Source organism: Dryobates pubescens, chromosome 4 (assembly GCF_014839835.1).
Source record: "Dryobates pubescens isolate bDryPub1 chromosome 4, bDryPub1.pri, whole genome shotgun sequence".
NCBI lineage: Eukaryota > Metazoa > Chordata > Aves > Piciformes > Picidae > Dryobates > Dryobates pubescens.
In genome coordinates, this window is record NC_071615.1 from 3216795 (window position 1) to 3244385 (window position 27591).

At 46.7% G+C, this 27591-nt stretch overlaps 1 protein-coding gene across 2 annotated transcripts; it reads right to left on the minus strand.

The window, feature by feature from the left end:
- Positions 1–26809, minus strand: WIPI2 (WD repeat domain, phosphoinositide interacting 2). Of its 2 annotated transcripts, none has more exons than XM_054180328.1 (12): positions 26548–26809; positions 16570–16652; positions 11839–12008; positions 9720–9816; positions 9007–9104; positions 8473–8565; positions 7601–7671; positions 5781–5888; positions 4637–4801; positions 3531–3638; positions 1924–2021; positions 1–353 (listed from the first exon to the last, which is right to left on the minus strand). In XM_054180328.1, exons 1-12 carry the CDS (start codon positions 26619–26621, stop codon positions 241–243), a joined length of 1278 nt encoding a protein of 425 aa, XP_054036303.1. In that variant the 5' UTR covers positions 26622–26809; the 3' UTR covers positions 1–240. The 2 variants fall into 2 exon arrangements, with proteins under 2 accessions (XP_054036303.1, XP_054036302.1); XM_054180327.1 differs by having other exon boundaries at positions 1891–2021.
- Between the last annotated feature and the right edge of the window lie 782 nt (positions 26810–27591).

Sequence of the window (27591 nt, forward strand, 5' to 3'; positions counted from 1 at the left end):
GAAAAAAACCAAGAACCCACAGCTAAAAGAGATAAGCAAGATTAAAAGCCACTGAATTGAAAACCATATATTTTTCCAATGGTATAGAATTAGGACTACAGCTACGACTTAAAACTGTTAAGAGTCTGTCATCCTCTCTCCCAACTCATGTCAAAGTTCATAGCAGCATAACACGAGATTCCTCAGGAAACATCCAGCCAGTGTTCTCTGCTTCAGGAGTGAGTTCACACAGGGCAAGGCTCAGTCTGTCCGAAGGATCATGGGAGGGTGCTCGCTGTCCTCATCCAATCGCAGCGAGTTGGTTTCGTCTTCCAGGCAGGTTCCGCCCACGGCACCCAGGTCATCAGAGTAGGCTGGGGAGAAAGGAAGGAGCAGTTGGGAGACCAACAGTACAGACCAGGGCTTGGATCCAGAGAGAGCGATAAGGGCTGAAGTAACAAACACTGCTTGCAACAGTGTCACTGCCACCCTGAGACTGCTTTTATCATGACCTCATTTCTCCAAGCCAAGAGCAGTTTGTGATCAGAATTCAACTACCTCCCAGGCAGCCAGCACCAGAACAAGAGAATAGAATATAGAATAGAATATAGAATAGAATATAGAATCAGACCAGACGAGGTTGGAAGAGACCCTCAAGATCATTGTGTCCAACCTATCATCCAACACCACCTCATCAACTAAACCATGGCATCAAGCACCCTATCAAATCTCCTCCTGAACACCTCCAGTGATGGTGACTCCACCACCTCCCCAAGCAGCCCATTCCAATGGGCAATCACTCTCTCTGTGTAGAACTTCCTCCTAACCTCCAGCCTAAACCTCCCCTGGCACAGCCTGAGAGTGTGTCCTCTTGTTCTGGTGCTGGTTGCCTGGGAGAAGAGCTCAATCTTTGCCTGTCTACAACCTTCCTTAAGGTAGCTGTAGAGAGCAATAAGGTCTCCCCTGAGCCTCCTCTTCTCCAGGCTAAGCAACCCCAGCTCCCTCAGTCTCTCCTCATAAGGCTTGTGTCCCAAGCCCCTCACCAACTTTGTGAGGACACAGTCTCAAGCTGTCCCAGGGGAGGTTTAGGCTGGATGTTAGGAACAAGTTATTCACAGAAAGAGGGATTGGCCATTGGAATGTGCTGCCCAGGGAGGTGGTGGAGGCACCAGCACTGGAGGCATTTAAGAGGAGACAATGAGGCACTTGGTGCCATGGTTTAGCTGACTAGATAGGTCTTTTCAAAGGTCTTTTCCAACCTGGTTAATTCTATTCCATACCCTGTGTGTGCACAGCATAAACATGTGCTTTAGGCAGGCTGATGCTCCTCTTCATCTCCACCCATGCACTCCAGGTGTAACTGCAGCACTGCTGCGACACGTGCAGGCTGTTCTTCCTCTGCAGCTGAAGCACTGACCTCAGTGCCATGCAACAATGGCAAAAGCTCCACTAACAGCTGCAGCATTAAGTAAATTCTCCAATTCTCATCCTCTCAATTTAACAGAGCAGCAAATCAGGCTAAAAGGTCCCAGAAAGGAACTACAGGAGTACTTACCAAACCTTGATTAATAAACCCAAGGGGTTATAAGTGAGATGCTCTAAGGAGGTCTGGATACAGAACTCCTGTATGAAATAACTGTGTGAGGGCCCCTCAAGAACCACATGGCAGGTACTGCAACTTTCACTAATCAACCACAATCTGAGACAAACTTCTACTCAGGAAGTGGCAGAAAAGAATGCTCAGTCTCAAGGAGGCTACTGCACATCACAAGTGCTCTTTTCCTACTGCTCACCAACGCTCCACATCACAACCTGCAAAGCTCAGCGCTGAAGCAGACGAGCTCAGTCAGCCATCTAGAATGAAGCACCAGGCAGAGGTGCCCTCTGCCCTGTTTCCAGCCTTCTCCTTACCATGCCTTGTGGGTGAGGAAGGCACATATGTACCTTTAGTCACAGCAGCACTGTATGTCTGCACTACCAAGGGCCGGTCGTGGGATGCGGACTCCAGAATTTCGTTGGCTGGCTCCATGCTGCCATCGAGCCTGGCAAGAACAAGGAAGAGGTTAGCTGGAAGGGTAACCTGCCTGGGGGGTAATACAGCTTTAGCTGACAGCTATGGGAGAAGATCTCATTAGAGGTGCAAACATAATGTATATATAACACATGCAACAGGGGGGACCTGGTCCCTCCATTCCAGAGCACTGTCAAGAAGGCATCTGACAGCACTTCATGTTTGACACTGGAGACTCATTGGCAGCATGCTTGCCTCTGACATGGCATCAGGAGCCAAATCCTAGCAGCTAATGTAAGGGAAAAAAGGACTCGAGAGTGTCATTAAAACCCCACAAATTCATTATCAATACTATAGTCTCTTGATCTCTGTCAACAACAGAAGCAGTTGCTTCGGTTGGGTAGTGATAGGACTAGGGGGAACAGAGCAAAACTAGATGTGGGTAGATTCAGGTTGGATGTTAGGAAGAAGTTCTTCCCCAGGAGGGTGGTGAGACACTGGAACAAGTTGCCCAGGGAGGTGGCAGAAGCCTCATCCCTGGAGGTGTTTGCAGCCAGGCTGGATGTGGCTCTGAGCAACCTGATCTAGTGTGAGGTGTCCCTGGCCATGGCAGGGGACTTGGAACTAGATGGTCCCTGAGGTTCCAACCCTGACAATTCTATGATCCACATATACTAAAAACCCTCAAGTGAAGGTATCAGAGCATTTCAGAGATTAAAACTTGACCAAAAAAAGCCTTCCCTCTGTGACTTCACTTCACCTACAAACGAAACCAGAGGTCATACCTTCAAACACTCCCATAAAGGCATGATTTCTGAGCAGCAGTACAGACTGACCAAGGCTGCAAGCCTGAATTATCATCAGAGTTATTGGCTTTAATTCATAACTGATCATGCAAGGAATTCAACTGCACTACCCCAGCCCTGCCTGCCAAACCTTATTAAAAAAAATAACAGGGCCTTGTCATATTTTCCTGAAGTGTTCTCCAGTGCTGCTAGAGAGCATCAGCTGGCTGGCCTATATGCAAGGAGGTTTAATAAGGACACCAGCACAGAGAGAATACAGAAAATTCAGTCAGAGCACCATCTTTATCATCTCTCTCTCTCTCTAACTGCTTCATTTATTGATGAAGAGGATGGTGTCAGACGTTTCAGGTTCTCCCCTAAGTGACTCAACTCCAACTGCCAAGTAAGAGGAGCCAAGATCAGAGAGCTGACAGCGATTGATCCTTCGCTGCAATCAGACCCCGTTAAGTCCCTGCTGATAAAGCAGTGCTCAGTGCAGTAGGTACTAGAAAGGCAGGCACAGGGGGATTCTGAAGTTACTCATTCATGTCAGGGGTCTGGAAAAAGATTCATTTAAAGAAATGAACTATTCTAAGTTAGACTTTTGCAGAACAGAACTAAGTGTAAGAACAAATTGGATTTGGGGGTGGGAACCCTTCAAATCCACACACCAAAACCCAAACTACAACAAAACAGCAGTAAGATGACAAAAACAAAGCAGAAGCACCTCAGCCCTAAGGCTAATGTGAGCTTACTTGTGCTGCTTCATTAGTGTGCACTCTCCTCCTTCTTGGGGATCTAGGTTGTACATGTAGAGATAGCCATCAGCAGCTCCCACCAATAAACGAGGGATCTTCTGGATCCTAGAAAGGTTTAGGGGAGAGCAAGAGATCAGTAAGAACTTCAGTTCAGTCTCAGCACACCCTGCTGCCCTCCCATGATTTTAAGCCATTATTTTCCACACTCTTGCTTGTAAGACAGGGAACACTTAGCAGACAGTGCACCTAGAAAAGACCTGTGCATAAAACCAAGCCAGAGTAAAGCAGAACCACACTCCGGGGCTGTAACGGAGCACCACAGCAATCAAGCAACTTCTGTATAAGCCAGCACAACAGATCAAGAAGTTACCATCCTGCCATCAGGCTCTGTGCAACTCCAGAGCCAAAACATTTCTAACAGGAAGCATTTCCTTATTTCAGCAATGTGACAAGGCTTCACTATTGCTTAAAGGGTGCTTTGAGATCAGGAGTGACACCAAGTTGATTTAGCATAAAAACCTCTAACACCCCCTTCCCTCCTCCCCAAAGAAGTTTACTAGCACTCAACTTATGGCTTTGGTAGCTGTGCCAGGTGGGACCTGCCTTTGCTAAAGACAGAATAAAGATCAGATTTAGTCCTCAAAATCAACTGCAATGCATGCTGTGCTGGTTTAGAGACAAGCATTACACGAACTTGCCTACTTGAGTGGTTAGTCTGGGTTGCCGGGTTCTGCTATTCACTAAAACACAACACACTGCCATCACTGCCCCCAGCACTGACAGGAACAAATGCCACAATCCCAGGGGTTTGTTCAACATTCTTCTTTCAAAACTAAACAAAAACCTTCAAAACAAACACACTTAAGAGAGAGTCTATCCCCCTCCAAATATTATGCCTTTCCCCTCTCCCCTCCCCTGACGGTGAAGTGCGCCTCTAACACGTTGCTCTTCAACTGGGAGAGGCTTTGAAACGATCACAGGTGATCCACTGCTCTGTGCACTGCTCTGGGGCAGCTGGGGTTATGTTCTACAGTGGCAGCCTCTCCACAGCCCAAGGTGACACCCCAGCGGGGCGGTGACGCGGGCTCAGTTTCTTCACTCACGTGGCGAGCGCGCAGATGTTCTTGTGCCCGCAGAAGGGCAGGCGGACTGTAGCGAAGGCTCTGCCCTGGTTGAACATTTCTGTCACTTGAGAGGGCAGATAGCTTGTGGAGGCCATCAGAACTTTTCCAAAGTAACCTGTCCAGGTTGTAGGCTCTTCCTGAGGTCTAGGAGTCAGAAGGAAAGAAAAAAAAAACCAAACCACGTGTGACTGACTTTGCCTTCACGTTGGAGAAAGGTGTGTCACCACTCTGAAAGGGCTTCTTGTTTTACATAGAACCAGTCAGGGTGGAAAAGACCTCAAAGTCCATCAAGTCCAACCTGTCACCCAACACCTCATGACTACTAAACCATGGCACCAAGTGCCACATCCAATCCCCTCTTGAACACCTCCAGGGACGGTGACTCCACCACCAACCTGGGCAGCCCAGTCCAGCGGCTAACAACTCTGTCTGTGAAGAGCTCTCTCCTCACCTCCAGCCTAAAGACATTAAGCAGCTATCTGCTTCTCTCCAGTTCACAGCAGCTTAGAGAACTCTAAATGCATGTCCTTTATGCTACAGGGCACCATGTGTCCTACCATACCCTCAGCCTGTTACTTAAGCAGGTTTGATTGTAAACCGATACTTCTGCTTATAAAACTGCATTTCATAAGGTTCGTTATACAAGAGCAAGACCTCATGGAAAGAGCTACACTTGGAACATTTTGTTCCCCTGTTTATCACCAAACAAATTACTGTTTCCAACAGAAATGTGAGGTAAGACTGTCCTCTCCAATCATCAATAGAAACATTTTAGAACCTGGTGTCTTATGAAGCCCCACAGGCAGCTGGGAGGCAGTGCTGAGATAGCTCTTTCCATTAGGAGTGTCAGAAGAGGTGAAACACAAATGCAACTGCAAGTTGAAACTGCTCCACATTCCTCTCCAGAGGATGGCCAGTTTCTCCTCAGGATCTTTTCTATTCACTGGGAGAACAGTGTGCAGCTCAGTTACAATTGTTGATTCATAAATGACTTCTGCCCTTCACAGAAGCGTTCAAAGGAAGTCAGTCCAGGCTTTGAAGAACTCATCTTGTTGAGTGCTATGAATTTTAAAGCCTTTTCCTTGGGAAAAAGAAAGAAGTCTAAGGCACCTCTGAAACCTACTTTTCTTTCACAGTCTCAAGTTTGAAGATATGCACTGTCTCTGTGTTACTGGATGCAGACAGAAACATGCCATCCATGCTGAAAGCCAACGAACAGATGCTCACACACCTAGGGGGGGTGGAGAAAAGAGAAAGGCAAACCAATTAAATGTCTTTTCTGACAGTCTAGTACTGCACCAAGTGGTGTAAGCAAGCCAGCCTTAACCAGCTTATGGGAATTGGCTTCCATGAGAACATTACTTCCCTGTTCTGATAGGCAGGGGCCTTCCTGTACATTCACCCCTAAGGAGCTCCATGCTGTACGCAGGAGCTGCACTGAGAGCTGTGGCTGCATGGCAGACCCACCTGCTCCTCTTCTCCTGTCAGAGATTGCAGGTGACTCTTAATTAAGCCAAAGAATTTGGCTCAAGTATTAATTAAGCAGATTCCTCAGTCACCACTGCTTTGCAAAGAAGGAAAAAAAGAACATTTCCACAGTAAGCATTCTGAATTCTCTGATACCTTCTTACAGCAGCCCAAGAGCAACATCTCCACTAAGGACACGATGCATACCAGATAGGGGAGGCAATCAGCAACAATCTGAACTCAGTCTTACCTCTGCAGCAAGAGCAACTACAGAGTTACTACTACCACAGTACCATTTTTCACAGTGGCTATCAATGATCACAGCACTAGCAGGGTTTAGAGGAGAGAGAGAATACAGAATTAACCAGATTGGGAAAGACCTTCAAGATCATCGAGTCCAACCTATCACTCAACACCACCTAATCACTAAAGCATGGCACCAAGAGCCCCATCCAGTCTCTTCTTAAACACTTACAGGGATGGTGCCTCCACCACCTCCCTGGGCAGCACATTCCAATAACAAATTACTCTTTCTGTGAAGAGTTTCTTCCTAACATCCAGCCTAAACCTCCCCTGGCACAGCTTAAGACTGTGTCCCCTCATTCTATTGCTGGTTGCCTGGGAGAAGAGACCAACCCCCAGCTGGCTACAACCTCCCTTCAGGTAGTTGTAGACTGCAGACTCCCCTGAGCCTCCTCTTCTCCAGGCTAAACAACCCCAGCTCCCTCAGAATATCAGAGGTACTGCCTGCAATTGGCCTAAGACTACAATATAGCCTACAGAAAGTGGCCCACTTGAAACAAGTTCTCTCACTACTGCATTTTGGAAAGTAAGAGGCAGCATGGTTCCACCAGGGTTGATTTATAGAACAGCTTGAGTCCAAAGGAGTGAAAACTGGAAGCTGCTCAAGCTGGAACTGTTAGAAGCCTACAGGCAGGGGCAAATGAAGATGAAAACAGGCAAAAATGAGGATGCCAGCTCAACTGCCCAACATACTGCAAAATCTACCATAAGCATAGAATCAACCAGGTTGGAAGAGACCTCCAAGATCATCCAGTCCAACCTATCACCCAGCCCTATCCAATCAGCTAGACCATGGCACTAAGTGCCTCATCCAGTCTTTTCTTGAAGATCTCCAGGGATGGCGACTCCACCACTCCCCTGGGCAGCACATTCCAATGGCAAATCGCTGTCTCTGGGGAGAACTTCTTCCTAATATCCAGCCTGAGCCTCCCCTGGCACAACTTGAGACTGTGTTCCCTCATTCTGTTGCTGGTTGCCTGGGAGAACAGACTAACCCCCAGCTGGCTACAACCTCCCTTCAGGTAGTTGTAGAGAGCAATGAGGTCTCCCCTGAGTCTCCTCTTCTCCAGGCTAAACAACCCCAGCTCCCTCAGCCTCTCCTCACAGGGCTGTGCTCCAGGCCCTTCACCAGTAAGAAATGTGCTTCAGACAACCGGCTCAGTAGAACTTTACCTCTTCACTCCCCTTCGGAATTCAAAGAGTTTCTGTCCCTCTGGAATGGAAAACACTCTTATTACTGTCCCCTGGAAGTGGGGGGGGAAAAAAAAAAACCAAGAATTAATTTTCCCTTCCCAGTTTGTTCATTCTATTAGCTCCAGTGAGCAGAGTACAAGTGCAAGCAGCCAACCATTATGCTGTTAACTTATTGCTGCTGATGCACAGCACACACCGGCATGAAATATTTATGGAGCTCGTTCGTAGGATGTGTTTGAAGAGCAGAGAAAACAAGAGGTGGGAGCTCCTAATGCAGGGAACAGGCTATGCATCAGGAACAGCCCTTCTTATCATCTCTGATGATGAAAATGACCACACCAGACAAGTGCCACAAGTACAGCCATCTGGAGGTCTTTGTGCCATTATCAGATGCAATCAGTTACACCTTTCTCATCTAAGCTTATGACTCAACCAGCTGAGGCTTCGGAGTTTCTAAGCTATAGAATTTAGATGGGCAATTTGTTCTTGTGTGCCAAGGGCTGGCAAGGCACTGCTCTCTGTTCTGCCTTTAACTGCCTTGTTTTCATTAGGAAGACAGCATCAAAACAAGGCAACTAATTTCTAATAAGAATCCTGCATTAAAGGGAGCAGCACTTAATGGATTGCCCTGATTACTGCCAGATTCCAGTGCCTTCATTAAAATAACCTTGTTAGCCAACAATTCACAGCATGGAAATGGTGCTAAAGATCATTACCAGCTCCTCACTTAGATCTGCAAGCTGCCTCTTCTGGCACTTGGGTGTGGAATTGTGTGTGCTTAAAGTGCTTAGAAACAAACACACTTCATTGTTTTCTTGTTTTAAATCACAGTCAGTAAAAAGCCACCTTACCTTTTCCGATGCAGTGGCAAGTTTAGTACCACTGGCATCAAATGCCAGAGCAGCCAAGGGGCTATCATGAGCTGGGATCATATTAGCAGCTCTCTGCAGGAGTGAAGCAATAAAAGATAACCTTAGTACATGAAAAAGCTACGTGTCTGCACCTCAAAACTGCATCTTTAAGAGCTTTCAAGGCAAATCTGGGCCTTACATTAGAGAAAACAGCTTCAATATTTGTTTCAGGAAAGGTTAAGAACATCAAATTATCAGTGAAGCATGTGCATGGAGAGTACAAGTAGCAGAAGGATACTTAAGAGACAATCTGAACAGGAATGACTTTGCTCTGCTCCTTTGCCTAACTCCACTCATCAAATCTGAGTGTCTGCATTTCCTTTGCCAGCCTTCTGTGAAGCCAGGCTGTAAGGGATGCTGCAGACTGATGCAGAGGAACCTAACTGAGTTCTAAGAATTCTTCTCTGAGGGGTTGAAGCAGTTCCCCCAACCTGCAGCTTTGGAAGGGGAAACAGCAGTCACAAAGATCCTTACCAGGTTGATGGTGTCAAAGACTTGTACTTCTCCAATAGTTGCACTTCCTGGATAGGCCAGGTAGCAGTTGTCATTGTTTATTGACAAAGCACACAAGCCTAGAAGGGAAGCAGAAACTGAATTGGAAAGGGGCAGACTTCCAAGACTTGTACAGCAAAACCTTCTGATGCTACCTTTGAGCATTACAAACCTAACTCAAATGATCCTCAGAAGGCATCAGCAGAAACAGAACTCTGGTGAGTAATCTCAGAGTCAATCTGCAACACACTCAACTACTCAAGTTTCATATAAAGTAGGAAAGGAATACCAACAGAGCTACAACAACTAATTAAGCAGCAGAATTTCCCCTTGGCTCTCTCCTAAGCCTGATAAAGCCTTCAACCAGACCAAGTGCTGGCAAGATCCAGTTTGTGTCCCTGCTGCTTCTTTTTGTCTCTGCTACTTCTTTTTGTGCCTCTGCTGCTTCTTTGACATCTCAACACATCCACTCAAGGAGACTGAAACCCTGGGAAGATGCAGTTTAAGGCAGAGGCTGCTATTTGTTCTTCAAACCCTCACCTGGATTAAACAGGCTGGCTTTAAGACAACACTCATGCATTTGTCACTTTCGTTTCAGAGTGGAGTTCAGAGCCTTACAGCTCCCTGCAGGAGATGTCACAGCTGACACAGAAAGCACTTCCCAGAGCTGGGCTGGCATCTGACACTACACTTACCTGCAGGATTGGGAGGGGTCTCCCTGATTGTGTGTAACACCTTCATGTCTCGTATGTTGTGGATATAAAGAGACTCCTCCAGACATACTATCAGCCTCTAGACATGGGAAAGAGGACGAGATGTGGATATCAGACTGGGGCTTACACTAATTTAAATCAATCCTAAACAAAAAAAACATTAGATCAACAAAAAATGTGCAGTAGGTGCCTCTCAACAGAGAAAAGGTGGTGCCCACATAGAATCAGTCAGGGCTGGAAGGGACCGCAAGGATCAGCTAGTTCCAACCCCCCTGCCATGGGCAGGGACACCTCACACTAGATCAGGCTGCCCAGAGCCTCATCCAGCCTGGGCTTAAACACCTCCAGGGATGGGGCCTCAACCACCTCCCTGGACAACCCATTCCAGGGCTTCACCACTCATGGGGAAGAACTTCCTCCTCACCTCCAGCCTGAATCTCCCCACCTCCAGCTTCATTCCATTCCCCCCAGTCCTATCACTCCCTGAGATCCTGAGCAGTCCCTCCCCAGCCTTCTTGGAGCCCCCTTCAGATACTGGAAGGCCACAATGAGGTCACCTCAGAGCCTTCTCTTCTCCAGACTGAACAGCCCCAACTCCCTCAGCCTGTCCTCATAGGAGAGGTGCTCCAGCCCTCTGATCATCCTCGTGGCCCTTCTCTGGACACACTCCAGCACCTCCAGATCCCTCTTGTACTAGGGGCTCCAGAACTGGAGGCAGTACTCCAGGTGGGGTCTCACCAGAGCTGAGCAGAAGGGGAGAATCACCTCCCTTGCCCTGCTGGCCACACTTCTCTTGCTGCAGCCCAGGATCTGATTGGCTTTCTGGGCTGCAAGTGCACACTGAGAGCTCGTGGTGAGCTTCTCCTCCACCAGCACCCCCAAGTCCCTCTCCTCAGGGCTGCTTTCCAGCCAGTCCCTGCCCAGCCTGGATTTGTGCCTGGGATTGCCTCGACCCAGATGATGGGAGGCAGTAAGAGAGTCTGACAGAGGATACACAAGGAACACCTCTTGAAAGGGCTTTAACAGGGCAACACTACACTCAGTCACTCGAGCTGACTTTTGCTTGTCTCATCCACACCAGTGCAAACTGATTTCAATGAAAATGATTTGCATTGCTGGTTGAGGCCAGAGACTTTCATTTAAGGCTTTTTCATTCTTATTCTGTACCTGCCCTTACGCACTTCCTCCCCTTGGGAGGCCAATTCACACGTGGAAATAGTTGTTTGCTTTGGCTAAACAGAGAAAAAAGACACAAGAGCCTTTTAACCATCCCTAGAGCCTATTACTTGGAATTAGTTGTCAGGGGGTAGGATTTTCTTTTAAACTGACTCCTCCAGCATCTCACTCACACTTCTGTAGGCTACATCTGGAAGACTAACAAGATGTTACTCATTTAATGCTACCTCACTATGCCAGAAATCAAATCAGCCACTGTTTCCCTTAGGATTTTAAACAGAAGTCTCATCCTCCCACAGGGATGGACACTAAGATGATTTCTCTCCCCCCTCCCCACCCTTTGAATGCCATTCACTCTGAATGAACTGGCTGAAGGCAGTTGTACTTGCCAAAACCCCCAGCAGTCTAGTAGTGAATTAGTGACACAGCAAAGTATAGCTCCAGGTGTTTGAAAACCTCACCAGTTCAGGGATTTAAAACAAAAATGAAACCCTAATTCCAATTTCAAACATGTGAAAGCGGACACATAAGTTTTAAGTTGAGGCCTGAACAGAAACTGCCAGTTCCACAAACTTCCCCACTTGGGAGCACTGGATGATTCACACTGGAAGGGACCTTGGGAGATCTCTAGTCCAGCTCAGCTTACTCTGGGAATTTCCTAAGCAGCTACACAAACAGAGAACCAAAAATACTTAGCCAAAGATGAGCACTGAGGTGGCAATACAATCTAGATGATCCTTGTGGTCCCTTCCAACCCTGACTGATACTATGATACTATGAATACAGAAGCTACAGGTGGGAAAGTACAAGCTCATGTCAAATAGCAATTCTGTCACCCAGAGACCAAAAATCAGCAGAGCAAGTGCCAGAGTCAGATCCACAATCCCTTCCCATGTCTGACTTCCTTGTCACAGTTACTACTCACCTGTCTGTTGAGCTTGACAGCCAAGATGGTGTTGGAGTAACTGTAGTTGCAAATCTCTGTCCCCTTCTTAAAGTGACAAACCTTCAGCTTGCGTGGAGCTTTAAGGCTAACTATGGCCACCAGGCTGCTGGAGAAGAGCCTCTCCACAATGCACACATCCTCTGTGTCAGCTGAGGAACCACAACAAGGAGGGGGAAAAAAACAACACAGAGGGAGATTTCAGGCAAGAAGTAGGAAATATTGCCTAAAAAACCCCTAAGAGCCTAATGCCACAAACATTGGCACAACAGCTCCCAGTGGGATTGGAGGGAAGGTTTCTAAAGCAGGAAATGCAGACAGTGAATGCTGACTTCCCCCCACCCTGAGGTGCCCTGCAAGTCTGTGCTTCAGAGCAGAGCAGCTGCTCCCCCTGCCCAAGATTCCACAGGAAAGAAAAAAGGCACAAAGACACAAAAACTGTCCAACTCCAAAACTGCACAGTCTGATCTCTGCAGAAATCTAGACCAGCAAAGGGGTTTGAAGTTCTGGGGCTCTGCCTGTGTGGGGGGTTTGATTTGTTTTTCAAGCTCCACTGTGCATGGAAGAGTTTTCAGATGACCAAAACACCTTGGGGTTTCTGCATACCTTTTGATGAAGAAAGGCAGGCTGCTGCACTCAAAGCAGCTCATTGTTGTAAAACTGCTCCAGCCACTGAGCAAGCAGCATTTGCACACACACTATGAAAAGGACTTGACAGTCCCTAAAGCCCATCTGTAGGGGAACCACGAAGCCCAGCACGTACACACGGCCACGACCCAGCCTCACTTTGTCAAGTGTTCCACTAGGGAAGCACTGGAGGCAAAAGGAGGAACATGTCACCATTCCAAATGTGGGGAAGGCAGCAGGAGGGAGGAGAGCCCAGGATTTCTGGCAAAGCAGCACTCTCAGAGCATTTGATGAGAGTACTGTACAGGACCGAGCTGGGAGGAGTCCAAGTCTCCCCACCAGTTTCTCTGGGCACGTGTGCTTTGCCCTCCCCACACCCTGCAGCTGCCCTCCAAAAACCCCAGGGACACAGGGGACAGTTTGCACAGCAGGAGGAAGCTGGGGAGAGTTTTACCACACTCTGCAGCTCTCCCACAGCTACTGGTTATGCCTGTCCTTACATTAGAGGACCGAATCAAGACGAGCAGCCTGGGCCTCTGGCCTTGGTCCATCAAAACAAGCAAGTTTTTCAGAAGTCAGTGTCTGGATTAGCTCAGTGCTTAATACAATCCAAATCATAAAGCTGCCAGGGGGGGGAAAAACCCATAAAGCTTATTTCTGAAGGCTTCTGTTTTGTCCAAGAGACATTAAATAAGTAATGGGCACTGTTCTCATCACCAGGGACAGAAACTCCCTGAAAACAGTTCTGTCCAACATTCTCAGCATACGACAATGCCACGGCTGTGGGACATTGTCTGCTTTGAAAGTGCTCTTTCTGGGCAGCTGTTTCAAGGAGGGGGGGAAAGAAAGACCAGAAAATATTTAATGCTCCATGAGAAAGAGACAGAGGAACAGCCTCCTTATGGGAAGGGAGCAGGTTTACACTAAGCATTTTCAGTGTCCTACTCAGCATAACTGACTTTTATCTACATCTCCTATTTACTGTGGTACTTCTCCAGAGAAGACAAAGCAGCTCACAGAGGCTTTGAAGGCTCAGCTTGCTCACACAAGAGGGATAATGCATTTCAGCAAGGACTTGGTTTTCAAGGAATTCTCCTCCATTTTTCTGATGCCTCACACAAGACATGAAAAGGAAACAAACAAACAAACTCTGCTTCCATAAATCCATGCATAGACTCCCAAATGCAGGGGGTCTGTGTTCTTTGAATCAGACTACTAACATGAAAGCTTCTCAGATATTCTGTAGTGTAGGTTTATCAGCTTTCCATCTAAGCCTGGAGTCCTTCATAATGATAGAATCTTTTTACAAGGCTCAGAAGACCTGCACAGAGATCCAAACCCCCCAGCCTGACTGCTCCCTGCTTCTGGGTGAGCACAGCTTCATTCCCCACACAGCTTCTGGGATTTGTTATTCTCCCAGGCAGGCAGAGGAGCTGGCATTTCAGAGGAGGAACAGCAGATATTCAGATGGCAAAAGAGCTGCTCCCATGCTGCACTGATAGGATGTGTAGGCACACAGGGAAGAGCACTTCAAGAACTAAGCAATCAGAAGGGAAAAAACCCAACAAAACAAAACCCAGACAACTTTCAGCCAGGAAAACACTTAAAAGGAATAGAAAATCCTTCAGCCTCACAATAAAAAGGCTTACTCTAATACAGTTAGCTTCAGAGAAAAGCATTGTGATGGGCTTTTAATTAAATTCATTTTAAAAATACAGGATGCACCTCTGCTCCTTTGTCTTCTCCCAGCAGGAAGCAGTGATAACATCACTTCACAGCTGCCAAGTCATGCAGGCTTCCTAAGGAGCAACCATTTGGGTGCAACACCAGGCTGTGCTGTACATCCTGCACTCACCTGTCCCAAATTAATCATCTTGACCAGCACTAGATAAGTCCTACAGGGAAAAAAAACCCCCAGCCCTCCTGTGATTAACAGTATTGCTGTTTGTGTTTTCTCCTTTATACCACACAAGTGAGCACTGCCAGAAACTCAGATTCAAAACACAGAAAGAACAACTACAAAATGAGTTAAGCATCAGCAGTGAGGAGGGAACAGCAAATCCATAACAAGATTAACAGCTGCATAAACACAGGTAGGAAGCATCACAGACAGGAGCTGGTTAGAAGCAGCCAGCTGATGATCAGCTGTGCTCTTACTCCCTTTTCAATCCAAGAACATGAAGCATGTTAGAAGCATTCATTAAGCTTTAGAGCACCCTCCAGTCTCATAGTTATTTTTTCATCAGGGGATCAACTGAGCAGGGAGTTAAGAGATTGGTAGAGCCACAGAAGTCAGTGATGGGAGCAGACAAAGGAAACTCTCAGGCTGTTTCAGTTGCTCTCTCAACCAGGCAGCTGGGGCACAGTCTGTAGTTCACTTTAGACACTTACACCTGGCAAGTCAACCCTACAGAAGAGAGGGAGGGGTTCTTAAAAGCACTCAACTCAAAACAACACCAAGTCTTTAGACCCACTGGAAGCAGTGGCACCTATCTGGGAGGCTTCAAGACACCTTTCCTTGCAGAAAGGAGGCACCCAGCACACAGGAAGCCCTCCACCTGCATATCAGGTTCTGAACAGGCATGGTTTGAGAGCCCAAGACTGAAAAGTTATTTAACTTCATACAAGAAGAAAAAAAAATGAACAATTAATATCTTAAATATTAAATATGCACATTGCCTGCCCCATGAGCAAAGGTCAAGACAGCCTGCTGTACACAGGGCAGACCACTGAATCTACTGTTACCCCCTGCTCTGTGCTCTCTAGTTACAGACTTCAGAGCCATGGAAGAAAGCTGACAATATCAAAGTGGTTAAGCCCATGCAGGCATCCCAGAACAGTCTGAAGACTGGAATCAGCAGGTCCCAATTCCAACCTGGCCTGCTTTAGCAGTTTGTTGCAAGATTCTGAGCAAAGCACTTCATCCAAGCTGCTCTTTCAAGGACTGTCTAGAAGAAGCAGTCCTGCAAGCTTCAGTTGAGGCTCTCTTGGTATGTTTAGTCAGTGTCTCGTGTAACAGGAGTCATCTTCACTGAGTCTCCTGGGCTGGGATCAGGGCAGATACTGGAAGTGCCTAACATACTACAGAGGTCAGCTACCTAAACTCAACTGCATAAAATGGAGCTCAAGCCACCTATTAACCAGTACAACCAGACCATGAGTCAGGCAGGCAGATGGAGCTGGAGCACAATTTAACCTGATCACGGGTGCCTAATTTGAACCTCCCAATTACTTCTCTCCATTGGCTGTATCTACAAGCAGGCTATCACCACAGGTTAAGAAGTGATCTGAGCCACACCATTTTCAAACACCAGACATCACAGGGTCAGGTCACTTCAGGAGTTGAGTCCAAGGCCAGCTCTGCTGTGCTGCATGGTACACCAGGATCCTACTCTAAGTGCTGACATCATAGCTATTGGTACCACCTGTTCACATGGAGTTTGCACAAGAGCAAGGATACTCTGCATAGCATTCATAGTTCACTTATTAGCTGCTCAAAACAGGGGGAAGTCTGAATTGGTGGCAACACAGAGGCTATCACTTCCCTCCATTTCACCCCATGTCCTGCTCAGCTGTGATCAGTACTGGGAATTTGTATCCTTCAAACTTTTGGAGGTGTAAATCTGTTACTATCACATTAAAAGCATTTTTCTTTAGGAGTAAAGAAAAACCTAAGAAAGGCTTTGCTTCCTTATTTGGCAAAGGTGTATTTGTGGCTGCCTGCCACAGTACTCAGTGTAAAAACTCAAAAGACACTCTCACATCAGGGAATTTACTTGTTTTTCTTAATGCCCACTTGCTACAGAACCTGGCTGCTGGAGATAAAGTTAGAAAAGCAAAGAGTTCTCCCAGCTGTTAACCAAATGTCACAACCTTTCCAGCTCAATTTCAATCCAGAACACCAATATACAGCTTTACCCTGCCAGCAATCAATTGTTTTGTATTGGTGTGATATTTCGTCATACACTTAAGGTTCCTCTCATGTCAATTCCCAGCAGCCTGTGAAAAAGCAAAGCAGGTCTCTTATTCTTCCCAAATTAAGCCAGCTGAGGGGATTTCAAAACAGAAAGAGGGAGAGATACTCACTGCATTCATAGATCTGCTCTAATTTGTCCACAGATGAAAGAGAGAAGAATTTGTAGCCTGATTTACTGCCAACTGCAAGGGACCTGCAAAACAAACAAGCCAGTCAGGAACACAAACCAAGCCAGCTGTGATTACCCTCTGACAGGTTCTTACCCTATTCCACAACTCCAGTTCACAGTATCACAGTGTAACTAAGGTTGGAAGAGACCCCAAGGATCATCAAGTCCAACCTGTCCTGAGTTGGGTTAGCTCAGTGAGAGAAGCACCAAGAAGCCAGGCCAGATACAGAGAGCTTCCTCACCTCTGGAAAAGGGCAGCCAGCCTCTCAGCTACCCCAGGTGTGGAATACCAACGCTGATGAAACAAAGAGCTCACAGCTTAACCTGAGCCTGCTGCCCAATCCCTCCTGGGGATTTCTCCAGGCAAACCCAAAGCTTTAGTGTGGGGAAGAAGATGATGACTTGAAGAATGTAATGCAAACCAATTACATCACTGCCTGGTCATTAGAGGTGACCTCCAAGACCTTCTAAACTGGGCTGTCTGGGGATTTCATTTGCTCTTTGTACTGGAACCTTCCCCTCAACCACCCCTAAAGGGCTTTCATATTGAAAATGGGGGGGGGGGGGGAAATAAGGCATTAAAAGACTGCCAGCTCTGCTTTGCTATGGTTTTATTTGATGATGTTCTAGCACCTCCTCAGAACATTGTTAGGTCTCAGCCTTACAAATACTCCTGCTGAATCTTTGATCAGAGGCACCCTCTTAAAAATGCCACTCACTGCTGTTAAACAGATCTTAACAAAAGCAGAACATTAAAAATCTGACTACAGAGCCTTCTTTCCTCCATTCCTCAATTTTCACACTTAGCTCACAGACCATTTAATTGCTTTTCCAGTCAGAGTCAAAGACAGGTCTTAAATTTTAAGCCCCAAAAACCTTTAGGCTTGTCTTGCTGGTCTTTACACATCAAGGCAGCAGACAATGGCACATTCTTATTCCCCCCTCCCCCACGAGGAGGATGATTTGATGCCACAGAAAAAGGAAAATGAACAGTCAGCTGGGTTGTGCAGAAATGTATTAGTCTGCTTCTGGTGCAGATATTTCTTGCTGCCAGGACATATGAAGAAAACCTAATTAAACTCCAATAAAATGTATTTCAACATGCCAAATTGTGGCAAGGCTCAAACCCAGCCCTGCCAAAATGCCCTTCTGAGCTCAGCAAGACCATTGTCTGCAATTCAGAAGCAGTGGTAATTAGTTCTGCACTTAGAATGCAATACAGATTTTCCTAGATTTCTTGCTTTTTCTGTATTTTCCTCTCATGGCTCCAAAGTGAGTCCTTTTTAAACCCTAAGGTACCCAGAATAGAATAAACCAGGCTGGAAGAGACCCTCAAAATCATTGTGTCCAACCTAGCATCCAACACCACCTCATCAACTAAACCATGGCACCAAGCACCCCATCAAGTCTCCTCCTGAACACCTCCAGTGATGGTGACTCCACCACCTCCTCAGGCAGCCCATTCCAATGGCCATTCACTCTCTCTGTGTAAAACTTCTTCCTAACCTCCAGCCTAAACCTCCCCTGGTGCAGCCTGAGAGTGTGTCCTCTTGTTCTGGTGCTGGTTGCCTGGGAGAAGAGATCAACCTCTGCCTGTCTACAACCTCCCTTCAGGTAGTTGTAGAGAGCAATAAGGTCACCCCTGAGCCTCCTCTTCTCCAGGCTAAGCAACCCCAGCTCCCTCAGTCTCTCCTCATAGGGCTTGTGCTCCAAGACCCTCACCAACTTTGTTGCTCTTCTCTGGACACACTCCAGCAAGTCAAAATCCTTCCTAAACTGAGGGGCCCAGAACTGGACACAGTACTTGAGGTGTGGCCTAACCAGTGCAGTGTACAGGGGCAGAATGACCTCCCTGCTCCTGCTGTAGGCCAGGATACCATTGGCCCTCCTGGCTGCCTGGGCACACTGCATGAGAAATTATTCCTCCAGGGGTTGATTCTCTGAGATGAAGATCCCCAGCTCTAAAAATCAGCTTCTGGATGATGGTATGACCTCCTCTTCTAGAAGGAAAAAATGCCCCAACCAACCCCCTGGCACAATCTGGTGAAGAAATTCTATTTGAGATGGTTTAAACCTTCAAATTAAAATATGCACCATCCAGGCAGGAGATGTAAGTCTCCCCAGATTCAATCACCAAGGTATTAAAAAAAGCATATTAAGGGTAGAGAGAGAGGCAACTATAAAACAAAATTTGGTTGCTGCTCCTCTAAGTCACCTTAGAGATAGGGAATTTAATTTTACTTCAGACAAAACCCAGTGTGTTCAGCAGACTGAATCTAATTAGTGGCCACAGAGCTTCAGTGTCTTTCCTCAACTACTTTTGTACAACACAGTGAAAATCCACATTTTGCTGAAGAAAAAAAGGAGGAAGAAAATGCAATCTGAACAAAACAAAACACAAAAGCAATGAGTTGAGTTCTGCTGCTTGCCTCAACAGAAGGTTTAGCAAAGAAGGACATTAAAACTGTCACTTCACAAAGGTAAACAAGCACCCTGAGTTAAAAATAAATGGAGTCACACGACTCCTTGCAATATAAGCCACCTACAAAAGACCCAGGCTGATTCCCTCACTGAGAATTCCACACAGCAGCCATTGGTGAGTGTATTACTAGGCAGAATTGATTCCTGCATTGTACTTACAGCTTTAAATACAGAATATTGCTGTATCACTGTTTGGCTGACTGGCACTGACACCCAGAAGAAAGCCCATTTTTCTTACCCTGGCCACAGCCCATCCCTCATCTAAATAAGCTTCAGACAATGGCAAAGGCGAGCTGGGTAGGAGATAAAAATCATTAGACTGAGTAGGAGCCAAATGAAGAAGCACAGAACAGACCTTTCCATCCATGGCAACTGCCTTTTGTTATTTCTTTCAGGATCAAGGTGATGAAGCCACAAATCATTTGTTTACACAGAGCAGTTCAAGTCAGTGTAATTAAAGCCATTTCAGCATCCAAGCAGAACTGCAAAACAACCTATTCTGCTTCTAGGACAGCATTCTTGGCTTGGAGGGTTTGTTTTTCTTTGGGGTTTTTTTGTTTTGTTTGCCCTGGTTTGTTGTTTGGTTTTTTTTTTTAATGTACTCTCAAATTACTTATGAAACTATTGGGAAAAGGCTTTTCATATGTAAGAAGAGAACTCCCTAAGCTGAGTTCTGCCAGCATAATCACCGGGATTTAAATCCCTCCTCTTCCCCCCCACACCAACGTTACACTTAAGCCCTTGAGACACCCAATAGCTAAATGACCAAATCCACAAAACAAGTCTCCAGCCCAAGTTACCCCACCTCTGGAAAAACAGAAAGGGAAATGTGCAGCCATATGGGGATGAAATATGATCAATAAGCCATTCAGCTAGTGCTCTGACAGACAGTGGCCAATGAGAAGCTGCTGTACTTTATCAGAAGCTCCTTTTACAACGTGGGTGTTGGGCTTCATCATCACCAAATTTCAGAAGCTGATGAGAGGCACAAATTGAAAATAAAATCAATACCCTAAAACCCAGCCTTTCCCCCCCCCCCCCTTCTAGCATTATGCTACACACAGATGGATTTTTAGCTCTGTTATGTGTAGCCCCTATTACACACCTTAGACTTTGAGCTATTTCATCAGCAGGGTCGGCTGCTCAGTACAGAATTAGCAGTATCACCCTGATTTATACAACTCTATTTACCCACTTTTTCCCCCCCCAAAGATAACACTGCAGTCTGAATCAAGGTTACATAAATCCTGAGAGTATTTCCAAGAGCAGCTGTCAAATAATTAAAACTAACCTCATCAAGTGAGCAGTCTTAAGAGATGTCTCACCCCCTCGCTTCAGGATGCTGACACTCACTGTGAGCAGCACTCACCTAGAGTGGGAAATCAGCTGCTTCTCAATCTCTCTTCTCAGAAACAAGTTTTTTTTCAGATGAGTTAGAATCATACAGCTTTTCTTTACCTTCTTTACTATACAGAGAGAAGGAAGAAAACCATTTTTCCCCCCCTTTCTTTTTCCCTTAACTATTCATCAGAAATATCCTACTGAGGGCAGCGCTCTCCAAGATTGAAATCAATTGCAGCTGCAGCATAAACATGACTCCTGAAGTCATTACTACTTTAAGTAACTGGTTAATTAAACCTGCTTTCATTATGATCCAGTCTCATTACACTGATGTTCCACCTGGTTTCAAAACCAATGTAAATTTCCAAAGACAAAACATTTTGTGAGCAAAGGCTTATGATGAAGAAGGGGAAAATAAACATGAGAGGAAAAAAAAAAAAAATCAATGAAATGACTTAAGAGAAGAATTGCTAAGGGACTTCACTTTGCTTCATCTCCCCCCCCTCCCAAACCTCTGCTGAAACTGAAGCTGCAACATCTTACAGATCTAATAAATAAAAGGTCAAAGATGCCATAATTTTGGACAAGAGCCAGATACAGAAAGCCCCAAGTTCAACACATTTGTCAGCAATGCTCTGACAGCCTACAGATTTTTCCCCCCCCATTGTTCTTATATTAAAAAGAAAACCTCCAGAAATCTGCTACAGCAAAGGGAGACCTCACTTGCCCATTACTTAACATGCAGCAATGAACTGGGACAACAGAAAGTTCATAATCCAAGTAAGTATCACTATTTCCAGGCCAAATTCCTGTGCAAGTTGTTACAGGCTGAGGAACATCCTTCTGGCAAGCCCACCTTGGCTGCTAGCTCCACTGCAACAACAGCAAGCAACATCATGTGGGACTCCTCCTCTTCACTACCCTCCCTGAGCACCAGAGCTTCACAATCACTCCTTCCTTCCTTTTTTTTTTTGGTGTCTATTTAGCTTTAAAGCCTCCTTGCAATCAAGAGCTCTCTTGTCCTCAAGGATCATGGGTGAATGACTCCTGAACATAGGGTGAATGACACCTGAACACAGGAGAAATAAAGGCAGAGGAGTGAATGCTCAGCACTTAACCCCTCACACACAGTTTACCACAGAGATCCAAACATCACACAGTAAAGGCACTGGAACACAACTTCTCCAGCTGTACAACTTTAAAGCATCTGCTTAGAAAACAGAATGAAATTGATTTGGAGGGGGGGGGGGGGGGGGGGGGGGGGGGGGGGGGGGGGGGCAGGAAAGGGCAGAATTAAATCAGAAAGAACAGACACAAACTTACACCTGTCACTTGTAATCCACACACAAATGAAAGCAGAGTCTAAAGCAGACCCTGCAATTAAGGCACACATCAGTGTTTTCATTCCAAGTCCAAAGGCAAGGCTTCCTTTTGCCCTTCCATCAGCAGTCTCCTCCAAGAGTCCAGTGACTATTGTGTTTCCAAGTGCTGTTACACCATTACTTGTTTTAAAAAGAGGTGATTAAAACTTCTCTGCAGTCTGCCCACCAGCACTGTTTCACAAGCAGGTTCTTTGGGTTGTGCTTCTGTTATGTGTTTGTAAGTTGAATCTGAACCCCATCCAAGCTTCAAAGTTCTTCCAAAGGCATTTCTCTGGAAGTATTTGTGTGAAGATGTAAAGACTGAAAGTTTTACCTATTTTATAGACACACAGAAGCTTTGAGATCCTGCAAGTCATGCTTTGCTTAAAAAGTTACAAACTTCTGTCACATCCTGCCTTTCCCTTAAGGGTTTTAAAGCTTGTATCAGCTTGTGAGGAGAGTTTAATTTTTCATTAAGGTATCTGTGCTCAGTAGTTCTCCCAGAAGTAATATAAGCAGCAGTCAGGTTTAAGCAGTACATCTTACCAACTATCTGTTGTTACCCAGCTGCTAACACACAGCCAGCACTGAAATCACCCACAAGCTTCTGCTGCATGATTTTGCTGGGATACCCAAGTTCTGATCAGTTACTCTGCTCTCTGCAGGCTGGAGCTTCTGCCTGTCAATCAGAGAATGCCAGTCATGCTGAGTTGAGCAATGACTGATTCACTGGGGAAAAGGGCGAGCTCCAAACCAAGGACACTAACATCTTCTCAAAACGACCTTCCCTGTGTTTTTACTTAATGAAAACACACTATATCAAAGAGAAGCCACAAACCAACTGCTTCTGCTGCATTAGAGGTGGAGTGTTTTCAGGCAGAGTTCCAGTCCCAGCCAGTAACTCAAAACTCTCATGTAAATAAAGCTTAGGGCAACGTGGAATAAAGAGGCAAGACAACACTTGCAACAACGTAGACACTGTTCCAAGAGGCAACGTCACCACATACAGCATCCATGAATGAACTTTAAATAAATTAAAAAGAGAGTTATGTCTGGGGAAAACAAACAACTACAGGCAAGACAGAGGATATCTGCTTCAGTCACCAGGGACTGCAGCAACTGGGAAATGGAACAGCACCTTGGAAATGCAACAGCAGCTCTTGCGTTGACAGCGCACTTCTAACTACCAGCAATTTCATTTCCCAATGCTAAGAGATCATCTCCTTCCCATAGGAGACAATAATTAATTATCAACCCTTAATTAAGCCAAGGAAAGGCTAGCTTGTACCTATTTTTACCAGCAACAAGTACCATCTTTTCCTAAAACAAGGCACTTGGCTCTGCTGTCCAGGTAAGCAAGCCACACGGAGCACGAGTGGAGCTGGCCCCTTGTTAAGTTATGGTTATAAGCTTTAAATGCAATAACAATGCACCCATGTCATTTATTTTCCAGCTCTGACTGTCAGCAACTTTTCTAATTACCAAAGCACACCTTAAAACTGACTGGGAAGACATAAACATAGCTTGCCTTTCATATGCTGGCTGCCAGAATATGCATTTGTTTACCTTGCCTGTCTGGAGAAGGATTCCAGCCACTTGTAATATAAGTTGAAAGCAAGTTAAGTGCTCTGAGGGCCAGCATGGGAAAGTGTAATTCATTCCTAACCAGCTCTCTGCAGCTCTTCTCACCTGGTAAATGGTGACCTTCTAGATATATAGAATAGTGTAGGAATAAATCCAGAGAGCTGCCTTCTTGTTTCTCTGCTCAAACAAGAACCTAAGAGAGATTACAGGTGGGGGAGAAAGACAGAAACCCAACCACCTCTAACTCCAGTTTAAAGAACTTAGACAACCACTAAATTCTACTCAGTTTAAGAACTAGAATGCAACTTGGGGTTTTTTTGGTCACATACCACCTCAGAGTTTTGGTAAGAAGCTGCTTGGAAAGACATCTACAAACAAGACTTGGGGGGTTTTATACTGCTTTTCTCAGAGAGATTCCTCTGAGACTCTATGAGAAAGAAGAAGATATTTCCTCAACATCATCTGAACCATCTCATTTGTCTCCAAGTAACTGGCCTTTAAAGCTATTCTCATCATTTTGAGACCAAAAATATGAACAGAAGCCTGGTTTATATTTATATTGTTTTTCCAATAGATATGTGAACAGGCAAAAATGTCTATTCCAAGACTCTAAACTGCAGAGACACATGGGCCAGGTCTGGCTCATGTAAAGACACATGACCAAATCAGGGTATCAGGTGGTGATAAGACTAGGGGGAATGGAATGAAGCTGGAGGTGGGGAGATTCAGGCTGGAGGTGAGGAGGAAGTTCTTCCCCATGAGAGTGGTGAAGCCCTGGAATGGGGTTGTCCAGGGAGGTGGTTGAGGCCCCATCCCTGGGGGTGTTTAAGAGCAGGCTGGATGAGGCTCTGGCCAGCCTGATCTAGTGTGGGGTGTCCCTGCCCATGGCAGGAGGCTTGGAACTAGCTGATCCTTGTGGTCCCTTCCAACCCTGACTGATCCTATGAAACCTGCTAATCTCAAGGTGCTTTGCATAGATAGAAATAATGCTAAAAAAAGGGAATTACTCTACCTGCACAATGGACACTAGAATGCTGGATACCAACACACACAAAACTCAGCTACAGCACAGAAAACGAAGAAGACACTTTTGATAGTTCTGAAAATGAAATGGGTAAAGAGGCAAAGCAGCACTACACAGTTGAGGAAAAACAAAATCATTAGTCAGTTGTCTGCTTTTCCCCTCATAAACCACAAAGTTAAAAAGGACCATAACTGATTCTCTCCTCAAGAAAGACTTCAAGGTGGACAAGCCAAAGAAGTCCCAGACAGATTAATATTGCATTTCCTTTCATTTTACTTCTGTCTTGGGTTTGCTCTCAAGTCAAGCCTGCAACTCTCCTGTTCAAAAGAAGTTTTCTTTGGTCACTATTCAGTGATCTTTAATTCTACACAGCTCTCCACAAAGCTAAGCTGCAACTGAAGCCAGGCAGTTGCTTGAAAGGAGGAGAAATATCAATGCTTTTAGATTACCACGTTGGAGAGCACAGTTCCATTTCAAAACCTCAAATAATGACCTTTCTAAGCTGCAGAAGAAAGAGGTGACAGATATCTGAGTTATTATGACTTGTGTTATCTAGTAAAAGGTAAAAAATGGCTGGCAGCTGAGCACAACATGAGCATTTCTGAGCACAATGACAGAGAGAGCTCTAGGCAGTACTTGGATGACAAAAATGTGAGGAGTAGATGCAAAAGTCTCTGGCTTGAATCAACATATGGATAATGATTTACTTACAAATACATAGAACACTACTGCTTCCCCCTCATCATTTACTGCAAGTTACTGTTAAAGTGTCTTGTCTCAAGTCTATCCAGCTCCACTTGTTCAACCTCCTGAACCCCAACAAAACCTACAAAAGCAAACAGAGTATTTCCTTCTGTGATGTGACCTTACTCCTCAGTTCTGGCAGTTTCCACAAATCATCTCCTCTTCACAGCTACCATATGCTACAGCACATGCTGAAGAGAGTCAAAAGCTCTCTCTTGTGAGGACAAGATATTGTTGCATGTCATACAAATAAATAAGTTGTTAAAAGCAAAACCACCACCACCACACTCGTGGGTTATGCTGTGTGATGCCAATCTGAGATCATTTCCTCTTACTCACTTCCTAAACAGAAACTACTCCTTTCTCAAGTACAAGTTCTTTTGGTTATTGCCCCTTAGTTTCATCTTTTAGGCATTTAACACAGTCAAATCCCTCTTTAAAGGGTCTTTAGTGCTCTATTTTCCCTATTAGAGATGTCTTAAACTGAAATTCCCCCCTGCTTTTCAATACTCTGTATATGCACTAAACTAAACACATTGCAGCAGTTAAATTGTTTGAAAGGTGTTCAGCATGAACCATCTGACCATTTCTGGAACTGAAACATGAATAAATGCAATTTCACAGACTACCTGAGAAAGGCCTCTTAAAAAAAAAATCAAAATCAAAAGAAAGCATAGGCTCATAAAAATACCTTTAAGCCAAAGGCATAATGCCTTTGTTGTCTGTGTAAGTTTAACACAGGCAGCAAGTGAAAACAAAAAAGCTCTATGAAAAGACAGCTAGAATGAGCTTTCAGATAAAGTCTTTGCACCTCCTGGAAGACTTGGGTCTTCAGGTTACCTCAGGCCCTCCTAACAGCCAGACATCGAGAAGCTGAAACAGCCCTGCCTCCCTTTCCCAAGGCAACAGCGAGCAATGTCTCGCAAGCACAAGAAGGTGAAACTCCCCAAGGCACCAGTCTGGGGGAGGGAGAAGTCAATGTGCTGCAATCAGAGCTCAAGCCGCCCATTAACCCTCTGCTACGTGTCCCTACGAGCGCGGCCTCACGCCATGCAGCTCCGCACAGAAGCTGGAGGGGGGAGCAGGGTTGTTCCCGCTCCTCTTCGCTGCGGAGATGAGGATGACCGCGGCCCTATTCCGTGGCAGCGAGGGCAGAGACTGCGACAACGCTGCCTACCCTAGGAAGGGATGGACATGGGGGGAATAGGTGGCAGCGGGAGGACGCGGGAAGATCCCGCCACGCCCCCTCCCCCTTCCCCAAGTCCAAGGCCCAGGCCTCCCCAGGGTCCCTCGGCAGGCCCTTCCCAGCCGCAGCCCCCTTCCCACGCCCGGTCCCCCCCGGTCAGTCCAGGCTCGCCCTCAGGCCGGGCGCCGCCCCCCTTACGTGTTGTCCTGGTTGAAGTTGGCGAAGAGCAGATGGCCGCTGCCGGCGTCGCCGCTCTGACTGGCCAAGTTCATGGCGGGACGGCCCTCGCTACCCCCGTCCGGCGGGGGAGGAGGAAGGAAACGCCTCCAGCAGGCAGCGCACACCTCAGCCTCGGCGGCCCTGGCCCCCGCCGCACACCCGCGGCCTCCTCATCCCCGCCAGCCCCTTGTTTACGCTGCGGGCATCGGAGGGACCCCCGCGCCTGCGCCGCTCCGCCCCGCCCCTCCCGGCCACCGTACCGCCGCTGCGCGTGCGCCCGCCGCGCGGGGCGGGAGGGGCCGCGCGTGCGCTCGCCTGGTGGCGCCGAACTCGGACGGAGAGAGGCGGGGCGCTGGGAGGGGGGAGGGCAGCGGGGGGTCTGAAGCTAAGCAGGGCCCGCTGGGGTCGGCGACTGGATGGGAGATGGAGAGTGCGGGCGGTGGTCGCCAGCTCAGCCGCGTCCCCGCTGTCCTCGAGCGTGACTGCCGCCTTACCGTCACGGTCTCTCCAGGCGCGGCAGGAGCGAAGCCTGCGCCGTACCAACCTCTGCAGTTCCGCTTCGTACCACGGGAGGTCCCCACGGCTCAGCAGATGGCGCAGCGCGGCTCTGCTCCCGGGCGCAGCTCCGCTCCCGGGCGCAGCTCGCAACGGAGCGCAAAGGCCTGGTGGTGGTCAGGGGAGCATCTGCCTCTGGGTGTCCCCAGCTTGCAGGACAGCCGGGAATGGGCGAGAGACAACTCCAGTGCAGGGGGCGGCTTGTCAGGAGAGAATATAAATTGCAGGGGAAAACCCCAAGGCAACTCAGTTAGGAATGTCTGGGGAGAGGATGGAAATCAAGGGATTTGTCCTGAAATCAGCTAGTCTCGGGGAAATGAGCTGCCCAGGGTGCTTGGGGTCATACCTCCGGGGGCGTTCGTGAGTGATGCACATGCAGTGGTGGGGAGTGATGGAGCTTCAGCTCGTCAGTCTGCTGCTCTGGGCTCCCCCACATTTAACCACTCTCTAGCTGCTCCAAATGTCTTC